Raw genomic sequence first — 20,294 nt, 5'->3', positions numbered from 1 at the left:
CTCGTCCGGGCCGGGGAAGGGGAGTGCCCAGTACGCAGCCCGCCGACCGCGTTTCTCCCAGGTTTTTAGCCTGGCAGCATTGCTGGTTGAATGGAGCAGCAAATGCCAGCGAGGCTTAACTTTCCCTCGCACCCATGTTTAGGTCCTCCCTGGCATAGTGGTTAAGACTCTAAGCTGGAGAACTGGGTTCGATTCTACCAGGGTTTTTTTAGCCCGATGGGCACCCTTGCTGGCTTATGGAGCTGCAAACGCCAGCAAGGCTTAACCTTCCCTTGCACACGCTTCTAGATCTTCCCTGGTGTCGTGGTTAAGAACGACCGATTTGAGAACTGGGTTCAGTTCTCCCAGGTTTTTGTACCTGGCAGGCACCCTTGCTGGGTTATGGAGTAGCAAATGCCAGCAAGGCTTAACCTTCCCTTGCACCCATGTTTAGGTCCTCCCTGGCATAGTGGTTAAGACTAAGCTGGAGAACTGGGTTTGATTTCCCGCTCCTCTACATGAAGCCTGTTGGGCCAGTCTGTTGCAGGGAAAGGAAGAGAAGGAATTGCAATCTGCTTTGAGATTCCTTGTGGTAGAGAAAAGTGGGGTATAAATCCAACTCTTCTTCTTTAGTAAGTACAACTGCAGCATCCTCTTTCTCCTGTGCGCACAGGGTGATCTTTGACCCACTTCCCCTGTTCACCCTCAACACCAAGAACACAGAGGAGTCAGAGTCGACCAGGCTTCCAGACAGGGGGGCTTTTATTACGAACCCAAGATGTTGCCTGTCAATACAGAAGAGGCAGCCCCCTCCCCCCCCCACTAGCCCCATGCTCCAGGCTAGTCAGCAGGGTTACGCCAGCAGCCCTTTTGCCCCGGAGCCAGCCAGTTCCTTGGAGAGCTGGGGTGAGGGCCTTGGAAAATGCCCCCCGCCCTCCAGAGTGCCTCTTGTGTGCCCCAAGTAGTTTTCCTTGTAACCCTTGGTGGGTTGGGAAGGCGCCACCCTGAGCTACTGCAGCTCTTCCTTCCTTCCTGCCGCAGCGAATCACAGAAGTGCCAGCAAAGCCCACTTCAGGTGACCCCTCCCCAGAAGGACCACTCTGTTCTGCCCCCCTCCAGTAAAGGCTGAGCTGCATTTTCTCTACTGGAGGAGCCCTCTCAGAGACTAGCCATGAATACTGCCACACCAGGTACCGCATGCCTCCTCTTCGTTGGACAGAGCTTTCCCTTCCCCAGTTCTTCACCCCACAACTGTCCACATGCACAAGAGTCAAGGAGGGGCCTCAGTCCATTTTGGTGGCAGCTTTCTTGCTCTGCCTGGCCTCTCGCAGGATCTTCGCCAGGGACAGCAGGATGGGAACGGCCATTGGGAGGAAGAGGGGAATGTAGATGGCGAACTTCTGGTCATCAGGGAAATACAAGAGATGCAGGAGCGACGGGTCGAAAAAGGCCCGTTCGGAGGACATGACGGCGTCTTTGCTGGCCTGGAAGGCAGGCTCCAAGTGTCCCATACCCAAGTCCAACAGTGCCTTCTGGGCCGACTCCACAGCTCGAAACACCTGGGCAAAAGGGAAGAAATACAGGCCGGATGAGAGAGCAGTGGAAACTGCAGGTTGATCTGGCCAAAGAACTCAAGGCAGAGCTAGAACACTCACACTGTAAATGGCTTGCAGCACGTAGCTGTGTCACTTTTATCCCTGAACAAGGCGTACAGCCCTGAATGAATCATACAGAAACAAACTTTCCAGATACTGCTTCCAAAATGGCCTCCGAGTCACACCTTTCCTTCTTGGTCAAATCCCCACTACCGTCTTAGCCAGGTTTCAGAACACAAACTAACCAGGTTTGAGGTCGTTTGTGTTCTGAAACCTGGCTAAGACGGTAGTGGGGATTCAACTGGGGAGGTCGTCCCTCAAACGTGGTTAGTTTGTGTTCTGAAACCTGGCTAAGACGGTAGTGGGGATTCGACCCTTGACATCCAGCAAAGCCCAGCCCACCTGTCTTCCTAGGATCTTTGCAACAGGAGAGCAAGATGTTTGCTTTTTTCCCAGCCTCAGGTCAAGAGGATAAAAGGCCAAGTTCCTTGTGAAGCTCAGCTTCTGAACTACAGAATCAGATATGCCAAAGACAAAGAGGTCCCTCTGCTATCAGCAGACTCCCTTCTGTTTTGTTTCCCACGGCTGGTCCAACATCAATCTGTGGTCTCCCAAGGTGAAAAGACTGCCCCTTTTTAAGCCATGGCACCCAGGCCCAGCCTTCCCATCAGAACCTGAATCCACATACCTTCACATCCATTTTCACTGAAGTGTCAGACAGTCCTGACTTGAAAGAATTCCTTGCCCCTCCCCCCCCCCCAGAGGTGCTTTTCTTCCCTTGATCATCACAGAAGGAGCTGTTGCAGATTATATTATTTTCAGGGTGGCCTCTAAACCCCGCCCCATTGTCTTAGGCAGCAACGTTCCAACATGTAAGGATTTTCTGTCGGTCGCATGTTTTTAGTCTGTTTTAACTGTTTTAATATGTGTATTGTTTAATAGTCAGAATTCTATTGAGTTAGCTTTAATAATTTTAGACTGTAAGCCCCTTTGAGTCTCCTTACAGGAGAGAAAGGGGGGATATCAATCCAAACTGCTCCTCCTCCTCCTCCTCTTCTTCTCCTTCTTCTCCTTCTCCTTCTCCAGCAGCAATGGCGTAGGAGGTTAAGAGCTGGTGTATCTAATCTGGAGGAACTGGGTTTGATTCCCTGCTCTGCCGCCTGAGCTGTGGAGGCTTATCTGGGGAATTCAGATTAGCCTGTACACTCCCACACACGCCAGCTGGGTGACCTTGGGCTAGTCACAGCTTCTCGGAGCTCTCTCAGCCCCACCCACCTCAAAGGGTGCTTGTTGTGAGGGGGGAAGGGCAAGGAGATTGTCAGCCCCTTTGAGTCTCCTGCAGGAGAGAAAGGGGGGATATAAATCCAAACTCTTCTTCTTCTCTTCCTTCTCCTTCTCCTCCTTCTCCTCCTCCTCCTCCTTCTTCTCCTCCTCCTTCTTCTTCTTACAAGGAGTATCAGAAAGGGAGACAGAAATGACGCCCCACCCCCATCAGAAGGAAGCAAATGGGTCTCAGGCACAGAAGGAGCAGGAAAGAAAGAAATGGCCCAGGTGATCCAGTGGTTGAGACGGGGCAAGAGAACCAGCAGGAAGCAAGTGAGAAAGAACTTAGAAAAGCGATGGAGAAGAGCACACCAGCGTGGAAGCATCACAATAGGATCTCGGTGCCATGCAAGAGGAGCCTGGCACATATCTTTCGGCCTCCCTCTGCCTCCCCTTACCTGTGATGCGACATCATCCCGGATCACGATGTTGCTAATCTTCTCTAGCAGCTGGGCCAGTGAGGTCAGGGTGGTGGCCACAGTGGCCACGTTCTCAACGGTGCGGGCCCACAGGAGGCGATCCAGCTCCCAGGCAGAGAGGCCCTCGTTCCCAAAGCTTTCCAGCATGGCCCTCTCTGGAAGTGGAACTGGCAGAATCCCAAACAGCAACCTAAGAAGAAGAAGAGTTTGGATTTATACCCCCCTTTCTCTTCTGTAGGAGACTCAAAGGGGCTTGCAATCTCCTTTCCCTTCCCCCGCCCAACAACAAACACCCTGTGAGGTGGGTAGGGCTGAGAGAGCTCCGAAAAGCTGTGACTAGGCCAAGGTCACCCAGCTGGTGTGTGTTGGAGTGCACAAGCACTGTATGACCAGGAATACCAATCTCTCCTGAGTGCTGCGCAAAGCTCTTGTTCCCCCCCTATACTTTGGGATCACACCAGAAATCTAGCCCTGCTGTATATTTAGAACGGCTTGTCAACTATAAGTGTAGATGGGTCATGATGACCAGAGCAAGGTGCAACTCATTCCCTTCCGTCTTTCTTCAAGGTTGTTTCCTTAACATCCCATGAAGTGAGCGTTGTTGTCGGTACTGTCCCTACACTATGGACTCAATTCCTCATATCCTGCTTTACTGTTCGAGGTATGATGATATTGGAACCGACCTGGGAGCTTTATTACCATCAGCATTCATGTTTTTCTCAAGACAAACTAAAAATGTCTAAGGCCCCTTCCGCACACACAAAATAATGCGTTTTCAAAGCACTTTCACAACTGTTTGCAAGTGGATTTTGCTATTCCGCACAGCTTCAAAGAGCACTGAAAGCAGTTTGAAAGTGCATTATTCTGCAGAATGAGCCTAAGCTATTGAACAGCTCTAATGTAGAAATTTCAGAAGCAGTTGCTACATTTTTAATCCGTGTCCTACGTGATGTGTAACAATGATCCTGTTATTGTACCTGGAATATTCGGTACTTCCGGTTTTATGCCTAATAAAGGCTTTTGGATTGGATTGGATTGGATTGGATTGGAGTGCACAAGCTAATCTAGTTCACCAGATAAGCCTCCACAGCTCAAGTGGCAGAGTGGGGAATCAAACCCGGTTCTCCAGATTAGAGTGCACCTGCTCTTAACCACTACGCCACTGCTGCACTGAATTGGAGCAGCCAGCACTATATGGTGTGGTGGTGGCTTCCTCAGGTTAACTATACACATATGAAGAAGTCCTTTTAGGGTAGAAGGAGCCCACTCTTAATAACCCCTTTTAATAACAGTCAGCTGGCAAAGAGCAATTATCATAGAAGGAACTGAGGAGACCATTTTGCTCCTCAGCTCTGCAGCCAGAGTCTCAGATAAATAGTTTTTTGAGGCAGGGATTTAGTTCTTTAGAAAATTTCTATGCTGTACCTCCAGAGAACCTGGAACGCCAGAAAGCATCCCCTGCCTCATAGAAGAGAAAATATTTCCCAACCACCAGCAAGCAGCACCCGCCATGGTTACCAGGACCCGGCCACAAAGCACTTACCGTAGCTGGGCCAGAAACACTTCCATCACCCGAACCATGTCAACATTCACGCGCCTTGGGAAGGACGTCTCATTGGCTGCCTCTGGCTCAATATTGTATACCTGGCAAGAGAAGAAAAAGAGAAGAAGGGTTTGGCTGTATACCCCGCCTTTTTCTCCTGTAAGGAGACTCAAGGTGGCTTACAAGCTCCTTTCCCTTCCTCTCCCCACAACAGACACCTTGTGAAGTAGGTGAAGCTGAGAGAATTCAGAGAGAACAGTGACTAGCCCAAGGTCACCCAGCAGGAATGTAGGAGTGCGGAAACACTTCCGGTTCACCAGATAAGCCTCTGCCACTCAGGTGGAGGAGGGGGGAATCAAACCCGGTTCTCCAGATTAGAACCCACCTGCTCTTAACCACTATACCACATTGGCAAGGCAGCATTTCAGGGCCAAGCAGTCATAGGCCCAGAGGAGCCACCACTCCCAAGAAATTTGGGATGTGCAAAGTCTTGGGACAGCTGCAAGGAGTTCTTTATCTCGGCTGCCCTACCAGAAAGAATGGGGAGAATTTAGAAAGGCCTGGGACACCGTCTGTCAGTCACACCGATCCCCTTTGCTCTCAGCAGGCAGGGGCAGAGGGAACTTCTGCTACAAAACAGACCACCACTGAAGTATAAAGCAAGACCAGCCAGCAGCTGGATTTCCTTGGATTGCCAGCAAGGCTTCCAGACTTGTAACAGACCATCATGTGACAAAGGTGAGCATGCAATGATGGAGAAAGCTCTACCTGTCACCCTGTGTCTGCTTCGCTGCTTCCAAAGGCCCAGGCACCCAGCTAGAACAAGTGTGTTGGCAACCTCACTAATACAACATGCTTTCAGAATGGCATTCTTGGCATTGTCCCATTATCGATTTACTTATCTACTAATAGATTTCTTCACCGCCTTTCCCTAAAACGCTCAGGACAATTTGCAATCTCAGGATAAAACCTCTAGTTAAAACAACCTCCGTTAAAACAATACACATTACAAAAAAAACTTAAAACTCCCTGTCTAAAAGTCTGTCCAAATGTACAGGTAATGACTTAAAACAGCCATCAGTCAATGAGTCCCGAGTCTCTCCCACTGCCTCCGAATCATTTGACTTAAGTGACTCCCAGCAAAAGGTCAGCAAGCAGGGGAAGGAAAGGGAAAAGGGGTGCTGTGTGGTTTCCGGGCTGTATGGCCGTGTTCTAGCAGCATTCTCTCCTGACGCTTCGCCTGCATCTGTGGCTGGCATCTTCAGAGGATCTGATGCCAGCCACAGATGCAGGCGAAACGTCAGGAGAGAATGCTGCTAGAACACGGCCATACAGCCCGGAAACCACACAGCACCCCAGTGATTCCGGCCGTGAAAGCCTTTGACAATACAAAAGGGGTTTGTTTTAGAACAAACCAGAAAAGTAAGGATAGGGCTGAATACAGAGGTGCCCAAGACAGAGGTGCCCAACCCACAAAGGGGAACAGTTATCCATTCCAGATCCCTCATCCCCTTGGTTTGACTGGTCACCAACTTTCCTCGTTCCTCCTTTTCTACATTCTTGATTGCCTGTAGCTTATTACCCATCAGTACCTGGAGATGAGTGGAGGCGGGGACGGGGGGGGGGGGGGCATTCCCCTCCCAAAAGCAGTGTAGCTGAATAATAAGAAAGAAAAGTAGATGACCTCTTTCTCCTTCTAACTCCATTAACACGCAAAATCCCAGGTGTGAACAGGTTTGATGCTGTTTTTACTCCTTTAAGAATAGCTTTAATTGGGTCTGTTTTTGGGAGGCTGATTTTGATGGCTTTATTATGGAATTTGATCTTGTGGGTTTTAAATTGTCAGCCACCTTGGTGGGTCTTTGAAGGGCAGAGAGCGGAGTATACATTTTGTAAACAATAACTTGCTGAATGAAGCAGCTTCCAGTCTTGCTGGGTTAAGCAGTTCCTTTTGATTGCAAAAATCTTGTAGAAGAAGAAAACAAGTTGAATTTATGTCCCCCTTTTCTCTCCTGTAAGGAGACTCAAAGGGGCTTACAAACTCCTTTCCCTTCCCCCCTCACAACAGGCACCCTGTGAGGTAGGTGGGGCTGAGAGATCTCTGAAGAACTGTGACTAGCCCAAGGTCACCCAGCTGGCATGTGTTGGAGTGCACAAGCCAATCTAGTTCACCAGGTAAGCTTCCACAGCTCAAGTGGCAGAGCGAGGAATCAAACCCGGTTCTCCAGATTAGAGTGTACCTGCTCTTAACCACAACACCACATTGGCTCCCTAGAACACAAACTCCTCTTAAAGAGAGGAGCCCCATCCTCCTAAGAAGCCACTCTCCAATGGATTATTCTTTGTTGCCTGCACAGAATGCCAGCTAGTTACGCCCATGTAAATTCCGATGCAGTGGAAAGGCCGCCGACCGGTGTGTGGGAGGAGCCCTCAGTAGCCCCGGCCATCCTTACCATGATCCCACCCCAGCGTGGGCTGTGGAAAGCGTTGGTTGGCACAGCGGTGCCATCTTTGTCCTGGATGTAGAGAGGCGAGTGCGAACGTTCTGGCACATACAGTAGGAAGTTGAGCACCGGGTAGAGCGAGGCAGCGCTGGAACCTTGTATAGGGAAAGAAAAGGGATGCACCCCGTCAGCAGCCAGGAGGCAGCCAAGACAGACAAAAAGCAGGTCAGAGCTAAGACAGAAAGGGAAGGAGGCCTTTTCTCCTTTGTAAAGATTTCGCTTGTATACATATCTTGGAATCCATACTGTACAGTTGTTTGTTTGGGTGCCCTGGCTGCCCTGACAGAGCCAAAAGCCAACATGGCAGCACTCCCAGGCCAAGCTGTTGAGGAGTTCTCTGTCCATGGCTATGGGCCATCAATGAGTTGACAGCGCTGCCCAGGAGCACTCTGAGTGCTTTTTAGAAAGGCCACCTTAGTGCCTAATAACTCCAGGAAATGGGAGGGGACTCAAGGAGGGTGCCTACCACCACCCACCACCACCCCAGCAGTTTTCTGTGGCTCACTGTTGTGGTAGCCATGACTTCCCATTTCAGTACTAGCGTGGCAGAAGCTACAGCCTCTGGCATCATTCTCTGGGAACAAGGATGGTTGCAAAGAACCTTTCTTGGAAGCCTCGGAAAGCAATATGGAGAAGGCAGTGAGACACAGCTAACGGAGGTACCCATGTGTACCCTCAAAGAGGGAAGAGGCTAACAGACGACTCAAGTAAGCAAGCCAAACCACATGGGATTGTCTTTCTTGATTGATAGCCAGTCTGCTTGTGCAAGGGAGAGGCAGTATTTTCCCAATCAGATACAGATAACTTTTAATGGCATAGTACAAAGATTTAAAATGAAAAGACAAAGTACAAAGCAAAATTAAGATCGTTTGTTTATGACCGGGCATGAAAACCTGGCTGTTTGCTCTCTAGAGCATCCCTGGATTTGTTGTTTAACAGATAAACAGTCTTCTGCTGGTCTGTCCAGCACTCTAAGCCAGTCAAAGAGGTTGAGAGGAACTTTGCTCTGGCCAGGTTATGAAGGGGGCAATAATACAGAACATGGTATTCAGTTTCTGCAGTTTTCAGCATCCAGATGCAAAAACGCTCGCTGTGGGGTGTTTTGGAGCCTCTTCCATCCCTCAAAGCGGAAGGAAGCACATTGCATCTGGCCAAAGTGATGGCACGTCGGTGCTCCAGATCAGAAAGAGCGAACAAATATTTGGCTACGCCTAGGCAGCCGTGTGTATTTTCCCAATCCGGATACAGTGACCTGGGCAAGTCACTTTGAGTACTTCCCTTTGGCACAGGCCCATTCCGCACATGCAGAATAATGCACTTTCAATCCACTTTGCTGCTGGATTTTACTGTGCGGAATAGCAAAATCCACTTTCAATCAATTGGGAAAGTGGATTGAAAGTGCATTATTCTGCATGTGCGGAAGGGGCCAAAGTCTGACTCAACCAGTGTGTTCTGTGGGGGGGGAAGCCGACAGCCAGAGGGCCAGCTGAGGAAGAAAGGAGAGACTGTTAAGAGCGACTTACCTAGCCTGGCTTCCACGGGGTTAATGACATGGGGCAGGCTGTGTGCACTGAGTATGTAGCTAGAGGAAGGCGCATCAAAACGGGGCGTGACCCCCAGTGCTGCATAGTAGAGGATCTAGGAACAGGGGAGAAAAGCATGCACATTTTGTAGACAACAACATTCCGTGCTGCCTCCCCACCCAGAGACCCCCGCAGCTTCCTACACCTAGGACTCACCTGTGAGTCCACAGAGATCTCTGCCACCGATCTCAGTTTGCCCAGGAGGGGCTCCACGTAGCGACGGGTGGCTCCCTCGATGTCCCAGTGGACGTCATGGGCTTTGGGATCAGGATTTAGCAAGCTAAAGGTGATCTCATACCCTGGAAGGGGAGGAAGACACACCTCTTTTCTCATGTCGCTGCTGAAGGACGAAGGATGACGGCCATGTGCAGGGCAAGGAGGAACTGCACCCGGGATGCGTTATATACACGTTATATTGTTCTATTTTTGTCTTTATGTATACCTTTTTAAAAACTTTTTTCCCCTTTGGGTTTTTTCTGTTTTTTTTTCTTTAAATAAAAAAGGAGGGATTCAAATGTAGGTCTTTGGAAACCCAGCGGACATCTCAGGACTGATTTGGGGCAGAGATCAGGTGCTATCAGGAACGCCCTGGTCTGGCACATCCATTATCAGGTAGTTCCACAGAACCAGAGATGAGCCAACGGCTTTCTCCCTGATTCTGCACATCATCCATTTCCGTGCGTCTCAGCTGCATTTGTCATTGTTTGGGATTCTACTTATATTTATGTGCTATCAAGAGAAAAATAACTGGGGGGGGGGGCATGAATTTTAATGGGAATGATTTTGCCAGACGAAAGAGAAATGGCAGCAGAAATAAGCTGTGTGTGCTACCGTGTTTCCCCGAAAATGAGACAGGGTTTTATATTAATTTTTGCTCCAAAAGATGCATTAGGGCTTATTTTCAGGGGATGTCTTATTTTTTCCCCCATGATTTTGTGCCCCACATGTGGCCAGATCAGCTGCGCTGGGAAATCTATAACTAGGGCTTATTTTTGGAGTAGGGCTTATATTTCAAGCATCTTCCAAAAATCCTGAAAAATCTGGCTAGGGCTTATTTTCCATACAGGTGTTATTGTATATGAAAAGACAGAACTAAAGCAGGGGGTTGGATCCAGATTAAACATTTTTCTATCAGTGGAACAGAATTATAATATATAAAAAAGAGTAAAAGGTCACAAAAAGGTCATCTTCTAAGTTAGCAGGAGTTTGCAAAACCCAAAGGACGGAGACAGTCAGTCTAGGGGCAAAAGTAGCAAAGATTGACCTTTAACATGATTGGTGGATTCAACTGTAATTCTAGACCAATGAGAGGCTGTGGCCTGGGCGGGGAAAAGTATCCCTGATGTATGTTTTGTATATGTTAAGTTGAGATAGAGTCTGAGTTAAGTTCTGTGTATGTTGAACTTTGTTATTGCTGAAGTGTTCTGTATAGTATTATAGTCTTGTATAGAATAGACTTGTGTAACCTTGCAACTGCTAAAGTAAAAGCCTTCCTATGGAAAGACCATATTGAGTGAAGAGTATTCTTATCCAAGTGTGGTAGGAGGTTGCAGTGAGTGCAAGAAGATTAAAGACTTCTCATCTTACCAGAGTGGCTCCGCTTTAAACTCTGCGGATATTATCCTGCCCCTCTTCTCCCACAACCACCCTCTGATTTGCACAAAAAGCTTCTCAGGGGGCTGGGGGGGTGGGCAAGGGCCCCCGATGAATGACATGCATTAAAAAGAGGTAATTCATGGAAATCGCCAGTTCACTCTGGATTCAGCCTTGGGAATGCTCACCCAGAACAGACAGCTTTGGAAATTCAGTGTCCTCCAGGCTTAAAATACCAGCAAATATCAGAGTCCAACAGCCAGCATTTGTTGACTATTCAACCATGAGAATTTCGAGGGGTAAATCTGGGCCGTGGCTGGAAGGCAAGCAGGACGCAGGGAGCCCAGAGGAGGCAGCAGCTACCCAATCCCAAGATTTTGAGCTTGGCAGCCGCACAATACAAGGGCCGCCCCTTCTCCTGAGAAGCCATCTTAAGCCCTACCTAAGCTGGATTTGAAGGGCCGCTTCCACTCAGTCCCCGGCTGGAGGATGGGCATGCGGTCAGAGAGGGCTCCGGTGATGGACTCAGCCGAGAAGGACATGACCCGAGTCACCTGCTGTATTTGTGCACTCACGGCTACCAGCACGTCTGCGGCACCTTGCGGGGCTCGAATTATGGCGCTGCGATGCTTGCTGATGTACATGGTAGTCTCCTGCAGAAAGACAGGTGATTAGACGCCCCACAGCTTTCCAGTCGACCCAAGTCATTCGTGCTTGATTGACAGAGCAGCATCGGAGTGACTTCCAACATTGCCTTTTCAAATGCACGTTGAAATGAGTGCAAGAGACACAAATAAATATGCATCAGACGGAGTGCATGAAACACATGTAGGGAACAATCCATGTATATGGGGTGGGGGGGCGACACACAGTTTTGCCCAATCTTGTAAGTGCAACAAAACATCCTGAGCACTACCTGCAAGTCATACGCCAGACACAATCCCCATGTTCAGAACTCTTCCCAGGGGAAGGAAGAATTGGAAAGGCCACCTTAGTGCCTTTGCATAAAATGGGAGAAGTTTTACAATACCTTCCCAGCAGAATACTTCTAAAGCTCACAGGAACACATGATCAACCCGCCCTCCAGACACATCACATGCAGGGGACGAAGGCAACAGCTCCATCCAGAGAGCCAGCGTGGTGTAGTAGTTAAGAGCAGGTGGGTTCTAATCTGGAGAACCGGGTTTGATTCCCCCACTCTTCCACCTGAGTGGCAGAGGCTTATCTGGTGAACCGGATGTGTTTCGGCACTCCTACTGGGTGACCTTGGGCTAGTCACAGTTCTTCAGAACTCTCTCAGCCCCACCGGCCTCACAAGGGGTCTGTTGTGGGGAGAGGAAGGCAAAGAAGCTTGTAAGCCACCTTGAGTCTCCTTACAGGAGAGAAAGGTAGGGTATAAATCCAAACTCTTCTTCTTCTTCCTTGCTGGTTTCCCCTAGCACAGTTTCTCCAAACATGGGCCCCTTCCGCACACGCAAAATAATGCATTTTCAAACCACTTTCACAACTGTTTGCAAGTGGATTTTGCTAGTCCGCACAGCTTCAAAGAGCAGTGAAAGCAGTTTGAAAGTGCGTTATTCTGCGTGTGCGGAATGAGCCATGGAGACTTTACTAGCTATTCTAGGTAACAGCTGTGAACGCACAAGCACATTGATTTCTCTTCCAGACTTCCCGTCTCAGGGTGCCTTTTAGACACACATAGCTGAGTACACAAAGTAGTTTGCATTGCTAGAAGCAGACTGGGAAGGAAGGGCGGTATACCTGTGGCAAAAGAAGCGAACTAGAGGGTATCACATAGACGGTGAGCGAACCTGCCGGGGTCTCTTGGGCTGGTAGCACCACATCACCAGCGCCTGGCCAGGAAAGAAGAAAGAAAGACCAAAGTGTTACTTAGAATGCCCACCTAGATTTTGGGGGCCCTCTTGAAAAGACACCCCTCCCATTTTCAGAATCCTTTCAGCAGGCACCCACACCCTGCCACCCAACAGTGGCCACTCTCCTACCCTGTTTCCCTGAATATAAGACATCCCCTGAGAATAAGACATAGTAGAGGTTTTGCTGAAGTGCTAAATATAAAGCATCCCCTGAAAGTAAGACGTAGCCAAGTTTTTGTTTGGAAGCATGCCCGTCGAACAGAACACCAGAGCGTGCAGCTGTGGAGCGGAAAAATGAGACATCCCCTGAAAATAAGACATAGCGCATCTTTGGGAGCAAAAATTAATATAAGACACTGTCTTATTTTTGGGGAAACACGGTAGTTATCCCAGAGAGACCCCTTCTGCACATGCAGAATAACACACTTTCAATCCACTTTCTTCTTCTTTTTTAATAATGTTATTCGATTTTAAAAATATACACCACTACAAACACGCCCATGAGCAAATAAAGAGAATTTATGCTGATCTAGAGCAGTACACTTGCCTCGTGACTTATTTGGTAGCAATAGTTCAAGTAAAACAATTGCAACAAATGAAGAAGCACTAGCCATTCGCACAAAGATATCCAAAAAGGAGTTAAGTAAAAAGATCCAGTTTATTTTATATACGCTTAGGTTATAAATCCACTACGGTTCATTTTCGAACTTTCAATCCACTTTCAATGCACTTTGCAGCTGGATATTACTGTCTGGAAGAGCAAAATCCACTTTCAAATAATTGTGAAAGTGGATTGAACGTGCATTATTCCGCATGTGCAGAAGGGGCCAGAGTCCTCCTTTCCCGTAGCCCAGAAATTCTCTCTGATACTATGCCCCCCTGCAGCTGTATTAAGTGGAAGGAAATCACTGCCATTACAGCAGTGCCAATCTCTTGCTTCCACAGCATCTGGAAAGGGCGGAGAGAAGGGGTGCCTCAAGGAATCAGGAAAAGGGACACTCCAAAGTCAGGATGAAGTTGGGTTTAGACCTGCCTCGTACTCCTGATAGTGGTCAGCCTGATACGTCTGGAAGATCGAGCAGCATGTGAATAGTTTCAGAAGCCATTTGGCTAATAGATACGTTATGTGTTTTCGGCAGGGTTTTTTTTTTCCAAATTGCTGGACTTATGTATTGTTTAGCTACCATTCTTTGCTGCGTTGAATCCTTCGCAGTGGGCAAAACATGTCTTAATTGAATAAATAACAGAAGGTGTGACCTGTTCCTAGAAGTCAACCTCCAGAGGTCTCTAGCATGGTTCTAGTCAAGGGACACTATGATATGTGGATGTCTAGTGCAGCCTGTCAGCCTGATCAGAGAGAATATGAACGTTTGCACCTTTTTTCTCCCATAAACCTCCCCTGGTATACCTGGCAGAGTTTTTACCTTGCCCTGAGGTCAGCACCTGTTCTTCCTGGGGAGTGGCACGCCGATAGGTGATCTGATAGTGGGCCGTGACGCTGGTCTTCGCTGGAACAGGGGCAGAAATGAGACAGCAGATGAAGTGGTCTCCCATCAAACCCTGAGCCACCATTGGCAATACCCTCCCACATCCTACGTATGTGTCGAAGTCAACATCCCACCAGAACAGGGAAATTAACGTTGTCCTTCAAAAGGGAGAGGAGGCCCCTTCCATTCAACAAGACCCTTTCTCCAAAGGAGACCCACAGGGGTAACCCAGATGATAGAAGAATTATTCCTTAATCAAGGAATAAGAGGGGAAGTCCTCCTATGGATTAAAAACTGGTTGAGAAACAGGAAGCAAAGAGTGGGTGTAAATGGGAAATTCTCACAATGGAGAGATGTAGGGAGTGGTGTCCCCCAAGGATCCGTTTTGGGACCAGTGCTCTTTAACCTATTCATAAATGACCTGGAAGTAGGGGTGAGTAGCATGGTGGCCAAGTTTGCAGATGATACCAAATTATGTAGGGTGGTGAGAACCACAAAGGATTGCGAAGAGCTCCAAGCGGACCTTGATAAATTAGGTGAGTGGGCTAAGAAATGGCAAATGCAGTTCAATGTAGCAAAATGCAAAGTGATGCACATAGGGGCAAAAAATCCAAACTTCACATACACGCTACAAGGGTCAGTGCTATCAGTCACAGACCAGGAAAGGGATTTGGGCGTCTTAGTTGATAGTTCCATGGGAATGTCAACTCAATGCATGGCAGCTGTGAAAAGGCAAACTCTATGCTGGGGATAATTAGGAAAGGAATTGAGAATAAAACTGCAAAGATTGTCATGCCCTTATATAAAGCAGTGGTGCGACCGCACTTGGAGTACTGTGTCCAGTTCTGGTCGCCGCATCTCAAAACGGATATTGAGGAGATAGAAAAAGTGCAGAGAAGGGCAACAAGGATGATTGAGGGACTGGAGCACCTTCCCTATGAGGAGAGGCTGCAGCGTTTGGGACTCTTTAGTTTGGAGAGGAGACATCTGAGGGGGGATATGATTGAAGTCTATAAAATTATGCATGGGGTAGAAAATGTTGACAGAGAGAAATTTTTCTCTCTTTCTCACAATACTAGAACCAGGGGGCATTCATTGAAAATGCTGGGGGGAAGAATTAGGACTAATAAAAGGAAACACTTCTTCACGCAACGTGTGATTGGTGTTTGGAATATGCTGCCACAGGAGGTGGTGATGGCCACTAACCTGGATAGCTTTAAAAGGGGCTTGGACAGATTTATGGAGGAGAAGTCAATTTATGGCTACCAATCTTGATCCTCTTTGATTTGAGATTGCAAATGCCTTAACAGACCAGGTGCTCGGGAGCAACAGTCGCAGAAGGCCATTGCTTTCACCTCCTGCCTGTGAGCTCCCAAAGGCACCTGGTGGGCCACTGCGAGTAGCAGAGAGCTGGACTAGATGGACTCTGGTCTGATCCAGCTGGCTTGTTCTTATGTTCTTATGTTCTTAAGAAGAGTTTTGGATTTATACCCCACCTTGCTCTCCTATACAAGCTCCTTTCCCTTCCTCTCCCCACAACAGGCACCTTGTGAGGTAGGTGGGGCTGAGAGAGTTCAGAGAGAACTGTGACTAGCCCAAGGTCACCCAGCAGGAATGCAAGAGTGTGGAAACACATCTGGTTCACCAGATAAGCCTTTGCCACTCAGGTGGAGGAGTAGGGGAATCAAACCCGGTTCTCCAGATTAGAATCCACCTGCTCTAACCACTACACCACGCTGGCTCTCTCAATAGCAACATCAGGCCACAGCCTGCAAGTGTGAATCAGGCCCTCACATCCCAAATATCAGAGAAGACTTCCATCGGGCCTGAAACACCCCTTTGAAGAGGTGTCAGTTCTCACTTGCACAACTCTACCCAAGCATCAAGTGAACGGCAACCAAGAGAGATGCACACTGCAAGAAGGCACAGAGTAGCCCCCGTTCCGCGACTTACGGTTTAAGGGAGTCTCGGCCTCCTGACTCTCTCTAAAGGGGAGCTTCCTCTCCTGGGCCCCCAGCAGAGTCCCCTTGGCAACCACAACTGAGATCGGCACAGTCAGCTGGAACTGCATCAGAACACACAAAGTTTGGGGCATCTCCCACTCACCGAGCCCCACACACATATGCCTCCACCATGGGCACTCGCAGCCCACAGCAAGGCTGCTCTTCCTGCCACAGCACAGAGCAAGGGGGTTCCCCCCCCCTCACTGCTACCAGGTTGCCAGAGGGGAGCTTTGGTGTGGCCCTGAAAGAAAGATGCAAAGACTTGCTCTCACCATTAGGGTGTCCAAGTTGGCGATCTCGGAATAAGGAAGCGAGGCCCGGTTGGTCTCTGTTGTTTTCCACCAGAGGGGCAGCCCGACCACAACAGCAATGGTGGCAAAGGAGAGAGCAGCATATTTCCCTTTTGCCTTCTCTAGACAGACACAAAGGAAGGAAGGAAAGGCTGTCACAGCGTCACAACATAAATTCATTCATTCATCCATCCATTTCATTCATTTATTCAATTTATACCCCACCCTCCCCCATGAGGTTCAGGGCGGCTAACAACAAATAACAACCAAACACTAATCAAATGCCAAACAACAAATATCAAAACAGCAAATATCAAAGCAGCAAATATCAAAACAACAAAACAGCAACAGCAATACACATAATCCCAATTATCAACTATCAAAACATCACTAATCATGACATAACTGCATAATAACATTTCATAACACAATAGTAACTAACATCATAACATAGCAGCATAATAACAAATTATAACATCATGAACGTAGTAGTCTAACAATAACATAACATCTTAACAATTAGGAATATCAACAGGTAAATAAAACACTGAAGGTACTTCATTCATTCGTTCATTCGTTTCATTAAATACCGTCATCGACCAGCAAAAAGATTTTTTTTAATTGGCACAGCAATAATGTTAACAGTTAACGAGCAATTTCACACGACACCAACGATTTCTGCATTCCGCTAGCAATGTAACCAAACTTTGATGCTGAATATGAAATGGCGGAATCCTTATCTTCGAATAAAAACTTAACAAGCAAGTGACTAAGGTGACTAGAATAACTAGACTATCCAAAAAGTCTAGTCAGCAGGGAGAAGGTTAAGCAATTTCTATCACTCTTGTAAAATTCGCAATGTAATAGAATATGGGGTTGCTATGGGATCACAATCACATTTGCATTACAAAGGCATAAGTGTGCTTCCATAGGCCATTGCTGGAATATCCCAATAAGCCGGGGTAGATGGAAAAGTGTTAAATCGAACTCTTGAGAAAGCCCATCAGAATTAACAGCTGTTAAATATGGTGCAGCTGCAATTCCCATCCATGACTTTAATGGCCTGTATGGATTTGGGAGGAGAGCTGTCTCATTCTACCCTAATGCAACTCCTTCACAAGCAGAGACCTGCAGACACCAGAAGGGTCTTACCTCCATAGTCAACAGCTCTCCTACCACCATTGTTTGAGCCCAATATTTAATTCAGTGGTAGTGGCATCTGAACATGAAGGTGTAATGACTTCCATGTCCCATGGCGGTGAATACTATATGCTGATAGTATACAGTGAAAACAGCTTTTCAGCCTGAAGCCCCTTCAACACATGCAGAATAATGCACTTTCAATGCACTTTGAAGCTGGATTTTACTGTGTGGAATAGCAAGATCCACTTGCAAACCATTGTGAAAGTGGATTGAAAGTGCATTATTCTGCTTGTGTGGAAGGGACCCTAATCCACCAGTTTCATCTAGTGACACTGGAGGTCCACTAAATGGCATTAGAAGTATAATCAAATCCCTAATGAATTAGAAAAATATACAAAATTGTGGAGGACTTAAAAATAAAGTATCCATCAACCAATGTACAGCATCTCAGCCATTGCTTCAAATGACAGCTGAATTAAGCTGACATTCAATATTTGCTAGTCCTCCCCATAGCAATCAATATGACCTTTCTTGTGGGGAGGCCAGTGAAGGGCAGCTTTGCAACACAAGCCAAGAAAACTAGGAAAGGAAAGAGTGAACTTTTAGGAATTTCAGATTCACAAGGGACCAGGTTTGTGGACTGAACCCAATTCTGTGGATTCAAAGTGAATCCCAAAAAGCCCTAAGAGGCTTCTCTCCAAACTGAGGGAGCAACGGTCCCAACCTCATATATATGCTGACAAGCTGATGTGGTCACTGACCAGGAAAAGGATCTTGGAGTTGTAGTGGACAGCTAGATGAAAATGTCAACTCAATGTGCAACAGCAGGGGAAAAGGCAAGGGGTATGCATGCGGATTATCAGGAAAGGGGTTGAAAATAAAATGTCTGGTGTAGTAATGCCCTTACATAGTGGCCTTATTTGGCATGGCATATCCAGTTCTGGTCAATGAATCTCAAAAAGGCTACTGTGGAGCAGGAAAAGGTCACTAAAATGACCAAAAAGTTTGCAGCACTTTCCCTACTAAGAAAACCTAGATCCTGAGGCTTTGCCACTAAAGTGAGGGATTGCACTTGTGGAGGCAGGGGTTTTTTTTGCCCTCAAGTCACAGCTGACATGACTAGAGATGTGGCTTGCTATGGCCTGCCTCTGCATAGTCACCACTACGTTCCTTGGTGGTCTCCCCTTCAAATACTAGGCAAGCCTGACACTACTTATCTTCCCAGACGTGCAGCACTAAATTTAGATGAAAAGAGGCCCTAGGCTATTCCACTTGTGAAGCCGATCCCAATCCCCCACCCTCATGACTATTGGAAAATGGAGTCACAAAGCAGGGTCCACTTCAGTGAAGTCCTGGAAGGGCAAAATCAATACAGAAATCAATGCTAGTGTCCAGTTATCAGCTTAAAACTGGACTGTTCTGAAATGGAGTGCAAGGAAAATTACTGTACATTTACAGTAAATTACTGTAAAAATTACTCTAATTGTTTAGAGGTTACAGTGTGTTATGATAGCACATGTATGCAAGGCCTATGAGACAGCATCAAAAATATTATTCACAATGTATGCAAGGCCTATGCACATGTATGCAAGGCCTATGAGACAGAATCAAAAAATATATACAAAAATATTATATAGGAGAGAATGCTGCTAGAACACGGCCATACAGCCCGGAAACCACACAGCACCCAAATATTATACACCTTGGCCAGAGACTCCCTAGATTTTGAGGTCCTTGCGTTGGCTTGCCAAGCCTATAGGTAAATCCCTGCAGATCTGACAAGATCAAGCCAGTTTAGAACCTGATCAAATGCTGGTAGGAAAGGTCCACCAAAGGATCAGGAAGATTTTTTAGCCATCACGGCAAAATGAGACCACCATTTTCAGAGGCAGTCTACCCCTGGAATTCAGTTGCGGAAGTCTAACAACAGGAGACGTCTTTGGCCTCCCTGTTCCTGCATCTGGGCATCTTGTTGGGCAGTGCACGACTACATGGAACCACCTTAATGTGATTCAGCAGTTGGGTAGTTCTTACCCTCATAAAATACAAAGGCAGTGCGGCAGCCGGATTCGAAAACAGGCAGAGAGCTTCATAGGCTGACTTCGCACAGCATGTTTATAGTGAGTTGCAATTGTTATAAATGAACTCGTTTGCCATTCATCAAAAGGGAAAACGAGTTCATTTATAACGATTGCAACTCGTTGTTAATATGCTGTGCGGAATGAGCCATAGAGACTTCACTGCCAGCACGGATCGAGCTGCAAATCGAATTTAATCCGAAATCCACCAATCCCAATCAAATCCACTCGAAGGCAGGGGTCCTTGCTCTGGCGGGGAGAGGACCGGATTTCTGGGCTCCCTCCCCGCTCCCGGAACCTGGACGGGGCTCAGTTCTCCGTTCGCACCTGCCAGATCCATCGCACCGGCGGAGGCCGCCATCGTTATTCCGGGCGACGAGGGGCTTCAAAGGGCGGAGTCTCCAAGTGTCACTGAGCCAAACCAATCAAGCGGCACAGCGTTGAGCGGCAGCGATATAGCCCAATCGTGCCGCCAGCCAGTGACAGGTGGGGTGGAGCTTAGCCAAAGAACGAGGATAACAGGAAGCGCTGTTGCTCAAGGGCTTGCGCACGCGCACTGGGGCATATTCGAGTGGTTCGCCCACCTCTGGCCACCTGCAGACAGATACGTGTAGAGGGCTCACGTGTGAATTGTCAGCCCGTATGGAAGCAAGGAATAGGACTCTTCCAGCTCCGAAGGTGCCCGCGGCAGGTGCCAAGGCGAAAGCCCTCTCTGGGGCATTGGCGGGGCTACCCCGAAGTCACGGCGCAGCTATCATGCAGCCCCCGTGGCTCCCTACTCATTCCCAGGGCTTCCAAAAGATGGGAGCGGCGATCCTGTGGGGTTGCCGGATCACCTGCAAGGCTCATCTGCAGCCATGGGAAAGCCGTACGATTTAGG

General features: G+C 47.9%; 1 protein-coding gene across 1 annotated transcript; it reads right to left on the bottom strand.

Moving 5' to 3' along the window:
• Positions 1-723: 723 nt before the first annotated feature.
• PIGS (phosphatidylinositol glycan anchor biosynthesis class S) lies at positions 724-19,822 on the bottom strand. The gene is made up of 12 exons (XM_048519575.1): positions 19,742-19,822; positions 16,176-16,315; positions 15,854-15,965; positions 13,838-13,921; positions 12,301-12,392; positions 10,982-11,192; positions 9,103-9,245; positions 8,887-9,001; positions 7,313-7,458; positions 4,860-4,960; positions 3,296-3,506; positions 724-1,538 (listed from the first exon to the last, which is right to left on the bottom strand). The coding sequence occupies exons 1-12, from the start codon at positions 19,773-19,775 to the stop codon at positions 1,263-1,265; spliced, it is 1,665 nt and encodes a 554-aa protein (XP_048375532.1). The 5' UTR covers positions 19,776-19,822; the 3' UTR covers positions 724-1,262.
• Between the last annotated feature and the right edge of the window lie 472 nt (positions 19,823-20,294).

Source organism: Sphaerodactylus townsendi, linkage group LG16, assembly GCF_021028975.2.
Source record: "Sphaerodactylus townsendi isolate TG3544 linkage group LG16, MPM_Stown_v2.3, whole genome shotgun sequence".
In the NCBI taxonomy this organism is placed as follows: Eukaryota; Metazoa; Chordata; class Lepidosauria; order Squamata; family Sphaerodactylidae; genus Sphaerodactylus; species Sphaerodactylus townsendi.
The sequence above is the reverse complement of the archived record's forward strand: the minus strand, read 5'-3'. Positions and strand labels throughout refer to the sequence as shown.